The sequence below is a fragment of the Oncorhynchus masou genome, unplaced genomic scaffold (assembly GCF_036934945.1).
Source record: "Oncorhynchus masou masou isolate Uvic2021 unplaced genomic scaffold, UVic_Omas_1.1 unplaced_scaffold_653, whole genome shotgun sequence".
In the NCBI taxonomy this organism is placed as follows: Eukaryota; Metazoa; Chordata; class Actinopteri; order Salmoniformes; family Salmonidae; genus Oncorhynchus; species Oncorhynchus masou.
Window position 1 is genome coordinate 16,285 of NW_027012969.1, and position 10,668 is coordinate 26,952.

A 10,668-nucleotide genomic window follows, 5' to 3' on the forward strand; every position below is an offset into this window, starting at 1 on the left:
CAGACTGTATGACATGACATTGAACTGGAAGAGACCATAGTGTCCTCAACTCTGGTCCTCCAAGCCAGTTCCACTGTGTTGTTTCATTGTTCCCTTCTTTCTAATCAGGGATTGGTTAAGACCAGTGATAACAGGTGGGTGTAATTAATGATCAGGTAGAACAGAGAACCAGCAGGCTAAGATCTTCACAGGGTCAGAGTTCAATACCCCTGACATAGTGGGAGAGAATGAAATAATGAAATAAAATCTAATGAAACTGAATCAATATTTATTGAGAATTATTTTAAAACACATCAATAAACTGCAAACATGAATTACAATGATAAACCAACAATGAAACTTCAAAACTGAAACTATATCAAAAGATATTGAAATATATTCCCTGAGCTGAAAAACAACATTTTAAAACAACTATTGTTATTATTATTAAAAGGTAAATTGCGTGAATGAAAGAAAACGAAAGTTAAAAAGTTACAAGTACAAAAACATAATAATTGATAAGATCACAGCTGTAAGACCTTGTCCTCCCTGATCAATAATGGTATTGGTGTAATAACTTATACGATCACAGCTGTAAGACCTTGTCCTCCCTGATCAATAATGGTATTGGTTTAATAACTGATACGATCACAGCTGTAAGACCTTGTCCTCCCTGATCAATAATGGTATTGGTTTAATAACTGAGACGATCACAGCTGTAAGACCTTGTCCTCCCTGATCAATAATGGTATTGGTTTAATAACTGATACGATCACAGCTGTAAGACCTTGTCCTCCCTGATCAATAATGGTATTGGTTTCATTCTGATGGTATTGATGGCTGGTATAGGTCTCACTCTGATGGTATTGATGGCTGGTACAGGTCTCACTCTGCTGGTATTGATGGCTTGTATAGGTCTCACTCTGCTGGTATTGATGGATGGTATAGGTCTCACTCTGCTGGTATTGATGGCTGGTATAGGTCTCACACTTTGATGGTATTGATGGCTGGTATAGGTCTCACTCTGATGGTATTGATGGCTGGTATAGGTCTCACTCTGCTGGTATTGATGGATGGAAAAGGTCTCACACTTTGATGGTATTGATGACTGGTATAGGTCTCACTCTGATGGTATTGATGGCTGGTGTAGGTCTCACTCTGCTGGTATTGATAGCTGGTATAGGTCTCACTCTGCTGGTATTGATGACTTGTATAGGTATCACTCTGCTGGTGTTGATGTCTGGTATAGATCTCACACTGCTGGTATTGATAGCTGGTATTTTTCTTAATAGCTGGTATAGGTCTCATTCTGCTGGTATTGATAGCTTGTATATGTCTCACACTCTGCTGGTATTGATAGCTTTATAGGTCTCACACTGCTGGTATTGATAGCTTGTATATGTCTCACACTCTGCTGGTATTGATGTCTGAGTAGGTACTGAAGTCAGAGTTCTTGGTTGTCTTCTTCTTCTTTGGTCTCTTCTGTCCCTGACGGATATCCAACGAGGCGTAAAACAGGTCTCCTTCCTCCTGAGAGAGAGAGAGAGAGGGAGAAAGAAAGAGAGAGAGAGGGAGAAAGAAAGAGAGAGAGAGAGAGAGAGAGAGAGAGAGAGAGAGAGAGAGTGCGAGAGAGAGAGAGAGAGAGAGAGAGAGACAGACAGACAGAGAGAGAGAGAGGGAGAGAAACAGACAGAGAGAGAGAGAAAAAAGCGAGAGAGAGAGAGAGAGAGAGGAGAGAGAGAGGAGAGAGAGAGAGAGAGAGAGAGAGAGAGAGGGAGAGAGAGAGACAGACAGAGAGAGAGAGAGAGAAGAGAGAGAGAGAGAGAGAGAGAGAGAGAGAGAGAGAGAGAGAGAGAGAGAGAGAGATTATTTAAATATACTGTTAATATTATTGAAATATAAACATTAAGATTATACAATATGTTTTGTTGCTATCTATCTTCTGTTTTTAGTTATTATAAATGCATTTGAAAAAATACTATGTGAATAGCGTAGGGTTACCAAACACGTGGACTCCAAATCAAGATGGCCACCCAAAATAAAACTACAACACCCACTCTGACTGTAGTCTGCTCTCTGCTGTCACTTCCCCTGCTGGTCGTCCTGTTCAGAGGAACCTGAGTCTCAGTTGGAGCTGCAGAGGAAGAGAAATCGCCATCAAAACAACAAGTTTGAGGTTAAACGAGGACACATCAGTTAAAAGATAGTAGATGTTTACATATTGTTGTTAAAATCCTAGGTAATTATTTCAATAATATGTTAGACTGATTAGTATTACCCAGAGTTAAAACATGAATGAGTGATGAGTGAATCCTGACTGAGGAGGAGTTTACCTGTTGTTCTGCAGAAGGAGTAGACACAGGTGGAGGAGAGGAGAGAGGAGAGGAGAGCAGACACAGGACACAGACTGAACAGCAACATCCAACACAGACCACAGTCCACATCAGGGGAGGAGGAGGAGGACTCAGGAGGACTGACGTCTGGACACAACATTAAACAGAAACAGAACTACACTATTAGAAACAATCAAGACCTTCTCAATGATATATTGATAGTCATGACTCTTGGTTGTTTAAAAATGAATTTGAGGAGACATTTGATGAGTTTAGATTAGTCTCAGAGAGTTAATTCAAAATAAGTTACACACCAATACTAATACAATATTAATAACACCAAAGATACAGACAGAAGATAAAGACAGAATTATAACTGTTCTTACCAAGTGAAATCCGAGTGGTGATGTTTCCATAGTGGTACAACTCTTTATATTTAATTCCTCCTTTACCTCCAACATCCACGACCTTGTTCTCCTTCGTCCCACAGTAGTAGAGTCCCAGGTCAGACTCAGTGATGTTCTCAATCAGTAGATCATAGGAGTTGTTAGAGGGGTTCCACACCAAATTATATCCAGTGAAAGGGTTGGGATTATCAGAAATGTCCTGAAGATTTTGGTGAAAGTAATACGTTGAAATAACTAGAGGAGGCTGGTACTTGTGAGAACAGTTCCTATACCACGTAATATAAACTCCAGTAGTCATGATACAGTCACAGTAGAGAGTGATGTTGTCTCCTGGTCTGACTCTCAGCTCCACCTCTGCTGCAGAGATCCCATCCTGACTGGAGGACACAGCACCTACAGGGAGCAGAGGAACAGTGTTAGGATGAACTGACTGGAGGAAACAGCACCTACAGGGAGCAGAGGAACAGTGTTAGGATGAACTGACTGGAGGAAACAGCACCTACAGGGAGCAGAGGAACAGTGTTAGGATGAACTGACTGGAGGAAACAGCACCTACAGCTAGCAGAGGAACAGTGTTAGGATGAACTGACTGGAGGACACAGCACCTACAGGTAGCAGAGGAACAGTGTTAGGATGAACTGACTGGAGGACACAGCACCTACAGGTAGCAGAGGAACAGTGTTAGGATGAACTGACTGGAGGAAACAGCACCTACAGGGAGCAGAGGAACAGTGTTAGGATGAACTGACTGGAGGAAACAGCACCTACAGGGAGCAGAGGAACAGTGTTAGGATGAACTGACTGGAGGAAACAGCACCTACAGGGAGCAGAGGAACAGTGTTAGGATGAACTGACTGGAGGACACAGCACCTACAGGTAGCAGAGGAACAGTGTTAGGATGAACTGACTGGAGGACACAGCACCTACAGGTAGCAGAGGAACAGTGTTAGGATGAACTGACTGGAGGAAACAGCACCTACAGGGAGCAGAGGAACAGTGTTAGGATGAACTGACTGGAGGAAACAGCACCTACAGGGAGCAGAGGAACAGTGTTAGGATGAACTGACTGGAGGAAACAGCACCTACAGGGAGCAGAGGAACAGTGTTAGGATGAACTGACTGGAGGAAACAGCACCTACAGGTAGCAGAGGAACAGTGTTAGGATGAACTGACTGGAGGAAACAGCACCTACAGGGAGCAGAGGAACAGTGTTAGGATGAACTGACTGGAGGAAACAGCACCTACAGGGAGCAGAGGAACAGTGTTAGGATGAACTGACTGGAGGAAACAGCACCTACAGGTAGCAGAGGAACAGTGTTAGGATGAACTGACTGGAGGAAACAGCACCTACAGGGAGCAGAGGAACAGTGTTAGGATGAACTGACTGGAGGAAACAGCACCTACAGGTAGCAGAGGAACAGTGTTAGGATGAACTGACTGGAGGAAACAGCACCTACAGGTAGCAGAGGAACAGTGTTAGGATGAACTGACTGGAGGAAACAGCACCTACAGGTAGCAGAGGAACAGTGTTAGGATGAACTGACTGGAGGAAACAGCACCTACAGGGAGCAGAGGAACAGTGTTAGGATGAACTGACTGGAGGAAACAGCACCTACAGGTAGCAGAGGAACAGTGTTAGAATGAACTGACTGGAGGAAATAGCACCAACAGGGAGCAGAGGAACAGTGTTAGGATGAACTGACTGGAGGAAACAGCACCTACAGGTAGCAGAGGAACAGTGTTAGGATGAACTGACTGGAGGAAACAGCACCTACAGGGAGCAGAGGAACAGTGTTAGGATGAACTGACTGGAGGAAACAGCACCTACAGGGAGCAGAGGAACAGTGTTAGGATGAACTGACTGGAGGAAACAGCACCTACAGGGAGCAGAGGAACAGTGTTAGGATGAACTGACTGGAGGAAACAGCACCTACAGGGAGCAGAGGAACAGTGTTAGGATGAACTGACTGGAGAAAACAGCACCTACAGGGAGCAGAGGAACAGTGTTAGGATGAACTGACTGGAGGAAACAGCACCTACAGGGAGCAGAGGAACAGTGTTAGGATGAACTGACTGGAGGAAACAGCACCTACAGGGAGCAGAGGAACAGTGTTAGGATGAACTGACTGGAGGAAACAGCACCTACAGGGAGCAGAGGAACAGTGTTAGGATGAACTGACTGGAGGAAACAGCACCTACAGGTAGCAGAGGAACGGTGTTAGGATGAACTGACTGGAGGAAACAGCACCTACAGGTAGCAGAGGAACAGTGTTAGGATGAACTGACTGGAGGAAACAGCACCTACAGGGAGCAGAGGAACAGTGTTAGGATGAACTGACTGGAGGAAACAGCACCTACAGCTAGCAGAGGAACAGTGTTAGGATGAACTGACTGGAGGAAACAGCACCTACAGGTAGCAGAGGAACAGTGTTAGGATGAACTGACTGGAGGAAACAGCACCTACAGGTAGCAGAGGAACAGTGTTAGGATGAACTGACTGGAGGAAACAGCACCTACAGGGAGCAGAGGAACAGTGTTAGGATGAACTGACTGGAGGAAACAGCACCTACAGGGAGCAGAGGAACAGTGTTAGGATGAACTGACTGGAGGAAACAGCACCTACAGGGAGCAGAGGAACAGTGTTAGGATGAACTGACTGGAGGAAACAGCACCTACAGGTAGCAGAGGAACAGTGTTAGGATGAATTGACTGGAGGAAACAGCACCTACAGGGAGCAGAGGAACAGTGTTAGGATGAACTGACTGGAGGAAACAGCACCTACAGGGAGCAGAGGAACAGTGTTAGGATGAACTGACTGGAGGAAACAGCACCTACAGGTAGCAGAGGAACAGTGTTAGGATGAACTGACTGGAGGAAACAGCACCTACAGGTAGCAGAGGAACAGTGTTAGGATGAACTGACTGGAGGAAACAGCACCTACAGGGAGCAGAGGAACAGTGTTAGGATGAACTGACTGGAGGAAACAGCACCTACAGGGAGCAGAGGAACAGTGTTAGGATGAATTGACTGGAGGAAACAGCACCTACAGGTAGCAGAGGAACAGTGTTAGGATGAACTGACTGGAGGAAACAGCACCTACAGGTAGCAGAGGAACAGTGTTAGGATGAACTGACTGGAGGACACAGCACCTACAGGTAGCAGAGGAACAGTGTTAGGATGAACTGACTGGAGGAAACAGCACCTACAGGTAGCAGAGGAACAGTGTTAGGATGGACTGACTGGAGGAAACAGCACCTACAGGTAGCAGAGGAACAGTGTTAGGATGAACTGACTGGAGGAAACAGCACCTACAGGTAGCAGAGGAACAGTGTTAGGATGAACTGACTGGAGGAAACAGCACCTACAGGTAGCAGAGGAACAGTGTTAGGATGAACAGACTGGAGGAAACAGCACCTACAGGGAGCAGAGGAACAGTGTTAGGATGAACTGACTGGAGGAAACAGCACCTACAGGGAGCAGAGGAACAGTGTTAGGATGAACTGACTGGAGGACACAGCACCTACAGGTAGCAGAGGAACAGTGTTAGGATGAACTGACTGGAGGAAACAGCACCTACAGGTAGCAGAGGAACAGTGTTAGGATGAACTGACTGGAGGAAACAGCACCTACAGGGAGCAGAGGAACAGTGTTAGGATGAACTGACTGGAGGAAACAGCACCTACAGGTAGCAGAGGAACAGTGTTAGGATGAACTGACTGGAGGAAACAGCACCTACAGGTAGCAGAGGAACAGTGTTAGGATGAACTGACTGGAGGAAACAGCACCTACAGGTAGCAGAGGAACAGTGTTAGGATGAACTGACTGGAGGAAACAGCACCTACAGGTAGCAGAGGAACAGTGTTAGGATGAACAGACTGGAGGAAACAGCACCTACAGGTAGCAGAGGAACAGTGTTAGGATGAACTGACTGTAGGAAACAGCACCTACAGGGAGCAGAGGAACAGTGTTAGGATGAACTGACTGGAGGAAACAGCACCTACAGGGAGCAGAGGAACAGTGTTAGGATGAACTGACTGGAGGAAACAGCACCTACAGGGAGCAGAGGAACAGTGTTAGGATGAACTGACTGGAGGAAACAGCACCTACAGGGAGCAGAAGAACAGTGTTAGGATGAACTGACTGGAGGAAACAGCACCTACAGGGAGCAGAGGAACAGTGTTAGGATGAACTGACTGGAGGAAACAGCACCTACAGGGAGCAGAGGAACAGTGTTAGGATGAACTGACTGGAGGAAACAGCACCTACAGGGAGCAGAGGAACAGTGTTAGGATGAACTGACTGGAGGAAACAGCACCTACAGGTAGCAGAGGAACAGTGTTAGGATGAACTGACTGGAGGAAACAGCACCTACAGGGAGCAGAGGAACAGTGTTAGGATGAACTGACTGGAGGAAACAGCACCTACAGGGAGCAGAGGAACAGTGTTAGGATGAATCACAGAATGTCATTTTGACATCATAAACTTCTCCTCGTGAAAATAGTAACGTCTTGTCTTTTCCACAGTCATCACAACATCACAATAATAAGATAACAAATCTGTTCAATCATAAAACCACATCAAGAAATCATCTATCATCCAGCTATGAGGCCCAGTAAAAAGTTACTCACATAAGAATGTAATCAGAGCGACACACAGCCGGTCCATCTGGTGGGTCTGAGGGTCTGATGGTGACTGTCAGAGAGTAGCTGGGTCGTTGAGTAACAAGGTCTTTGCTGCGTATTTCCGTGTTCATGACTAGATGTACTTTACCATGAAAGGACATACGAGCAGCGATTGGTTCGATCGAGTGGAAAGTTTTCAGCTCGAGGTCCTTTTCTCTGAAACCCATGTTGTGACAGGAAGAGGAGGGTCGAGCATCGAGGTCGACAGGTTTCACAACAAAGGGGACGTCAATGGAAAATATCTGCTTCTTTGTGGTGGTTTACAAACACTGATGGGCATCAGAGGGCGATCAATTCAACATCTTTTAAAAGGCAAACTCAAAACATCCTATCTATGCAGATTACATTGTGATTACTGATTTTGAACTTTGAAGTAAATCTTAAGAGACAGAGGCCTAAAGTTGGCCAATCAGCTTTAGTCAGAACGCATCAAACCTGTAGTTTACTGGATTAGAATAACAGTAGAAATCCTGAGCCAGTCGATATGAACTAGTTATGATATCATCTAGTTTAGGGGTGTGACTTTTAGAGACTGACATCTTGGTTCCTCTTTAAACAGGAAAAGACAGTTGTTGTCCCTGGTCCAGTGGTTCACACCACAACACTGTTGTCATGGAGACCCACGAGGTCACAGGACACAACATGACGAGAGATTCTGAATCTATGTTACTTTTCATGATGGATCTTTTGTATTTACAACACTTAACTTTGGTGGAGATAATAGTTAACTACAATACCCAAGATGCATTGGAGTATGTGCTAAATACCCAGTGTTAAACAGTACTTGTTACAACAATCAGATGAATGATCTCTGTGTTTATCAATGAACAGTGGACAATCAGTTAACATCCACACTCTGGTCAATATGTGTGAAGGGGAGAGATTTATGTGAAACATGAACTTGTAATAACAATGTTTAGACTCTCTTCCTCAGGCTGAATGACATCTCCATGGCAACAACAACAGGATGTCAGTGTGGGTTTCCTGGGTACTGAGTGTGTCTTCTCAGCCAATCAATGACTAGCTCTTATATGAGTACTGTAATGCCAACATCATAATATCAGACTGAGGGTTAAGGGGGAACTGGGTTTCAGGTCTGAGGGGAGGACTGAGGGGTTAAGGGGGAACTGGGTTTCAGGTTAGAGGGGAGGACTGAGGGGTTAAGGGGGAACTGGGTTTCAGGTTAGAGGGGAGGACTGAGGGGTTAAGGGGGAACTGGGTTTCAGGTCTGAGGGGAGGACTGAGGGGTTAAGGGGGAACTGGGTTTCAGGTCTGAGGGGAGGACTGAGGGGTTAAGGGGGAACTGGGTTTCAGGTCTGAGGGGAGGACTGAGGGGTTAAGGGGGAACTGGGTTTCAGGTCTGAGGGGAGGACTGAGGGGTTAAGGGGGAACTGGGTTTCAGGTCTGAGGGGAGGACTGAGGGGTTAAGGGGGAACTGGGTTTCAGGTCTGAGGGGAGGACTGAGGGGTTAAGGGGGAACTGGGTTTCAGGTCTGAGGGGAGGACTGAGGGGTTAAGGGGGAACTGGGTTTCAGGTCTGAGGGGAGGACTGAGGGGTTAAGGGGGGTTAAATGCTATTTAAGTCTGTACAAACCACAACCAGTTCTATCTTCTTGTCACGTGTCAAATGCTTCACCCGCGATACTGAGGCCCTGCAAATGTTTGTGTGTGTGTGTGTGTGTGTGTGTGTGTGTGTGTGTGTGTGTGTGTGTGTGTGTGTGTGAGTGTGAGTGTTTGGGTGGGTGTGTGTGTGTGTTACCTCTGCCTCTCTGTACTCTGAGAGGGAGGGGGTGGTTTGGTGCAGACCTGCAGAAACCACAATTGTTTTCCATCACTGTCACACGTCACTTGGTCACCTACTGTGGCTTACGCTGGTGTGTGTGTGTGTGTGTTGATGTCTCTGGAAAGAGAGAGAGGGGAGACCAGAGAGAGAGGGAGGGGGAGTCAGAGAGAGAGAGGGGAGACCAGAGAGAGAGGGAGGGGGAGTCAGAGAGAGAGGGGGGCAGAGAGAGAGAGGGAGACACAGAGAGAGAGACAGAGAGAGAGAGAGAGACAGAGACAGAGAGAGAGAGAGAGAGAGAGAGACACACAGAGAGAGAGACCCAGTTACTCTGTTACTGACAGACCCAGTTACTCTGTTACTGACAGACCCAGTTACTCTGTTACTGACAGACCCAGCTACTCTGATACTGACAGACCCAGTTACTCTGATACTGTTACTGACAGACCCAGTTACTCTGATACTGACAGACCCAGTTACTCTGTTACTGACAGACCCAGTTACTCTGTTACTGACAGACCCAGTTACTCTGTTACTGACAGACCCAGCTACTCTGTTACTGACAGACCCAGTTACTCTGTTACTGACAGACCCAGTTACTCTGTTACTGACAGACCCAGCTACTCTGATACTGACAGACCCAGTTACTCTGTTACTGACAGACCCAGTTACTCTGTTACTGACAGACCCAGTTACTCTGATACTGTTACTGACAGACCCAGTTACTCTGATACTGATACTGACAGACCCAGCTACTCTGATACTGTTACTGACAGACCCAGTTACTCTGATACTGTTACTGACAGACCCAGTTACTCTGATACTGACAGACCCAGTTACTCTGATACTGACAGACCCAGTTACTCTGATACTGTTACTGACAGACCCAGTTACTCTGATACTGACAGACCCAGTTACTCTGATACTGACAGACCCAGTTACTCTGATACTGTTACTGACAGACCCAGTTACTCTGTTACTGACAGACCCAGCTACTCTGATACTGTTACTGACAGACCCAGTTACTCTGTTACTGACAGACCCAGTTACTCTGATACTGTTACTGACAGACCCAGTTACTCTGTTACTGACAGACCCAGCTACTCTGATACTGACAGACCCAGCTACTCTGATACTGTTACTGACAGACCCAGTTACTCTGATACTGTTACTGACAGACCCAGTTACTCTGATACTGTTACTGACAGACCCAGTTACTCTGATACTGTTACTGACAGACCCAGTTACTCTGATACTGACAGACCCAGTTACTCTGATACTGTTACTGACAGACCCAGTTACTCTGATACTGTTACTGACAGACCCAGTTACTCTGATACTGTTACTGACAGACCCAGTTACTCTGATACTGTTACTGACAGACCCAGTTACTCTGATACTGACAGACCCAGTTACTCTGATACTGACAGACCCAGTTACTCTGATACTGACAGACCCAGCTACTCTGATACTGACAGACCCAGTTAC

General features: G+C 46.1%; 1 protein-coding gene across 1 annotated transcript; it reads right to left on the reverse strand.

Moving 5' to 3' along the window:
* Nucleotides 1-340: 340 nt before the first annotated feature.
* LOC135536711 (uncharacterized) lies at nt 341-7,399 on the reverse strand. The gene is made up of 5 exons (XM_064962971.1): nt 7,348-7,399; nt 2,699-3,112; nt 2,313-2,459; nt 2,037-2,113; nt 341-1,509 (listed from the first exon to the last, which is right to left on the reverse strand). The coding sequence occupies exons 1-5, from the start codon at nt 7,382-7,384 to the stop codon at nt 1,384-1,386; spliced, it is 801 nt and encodes a 266-aa protein (XP_064819043.1). The 5' UTR covers nt 7,385-7,399; the 3' UTR covers nt 341-1,383.
* Nucleotides 7,400-10,668: the final 3,269 nt, after the last annotated feature.

What these genes read in the sequence shown, in the direction of transcription:
- LOC135536711 (XM_064962971.1), bottom strand. Translation starts at nt 7,384, where the DNA reads ATGGACCGGCTGTGTGTCGCTCTGATTACATTCTTAT. An exon ending in CACCACTCGGATTTCACTTG is followed by an intron (nt 2,460 to 2,698) that starts GTAAGAACAGTT and finishes TGTTGTGTCCAG; the next exon opens with ACGTCAGTCCTCCTGAGTCC. An exon ending in CTCCTTCTGCAGAACAACAG is followed by an intron (nt 2,114 to 2,312) that starts GTAAACTCCTCC and finishes CTTCCTCTGCAG; the next exon opens with CTCCAACTGAGACTCAGGTT.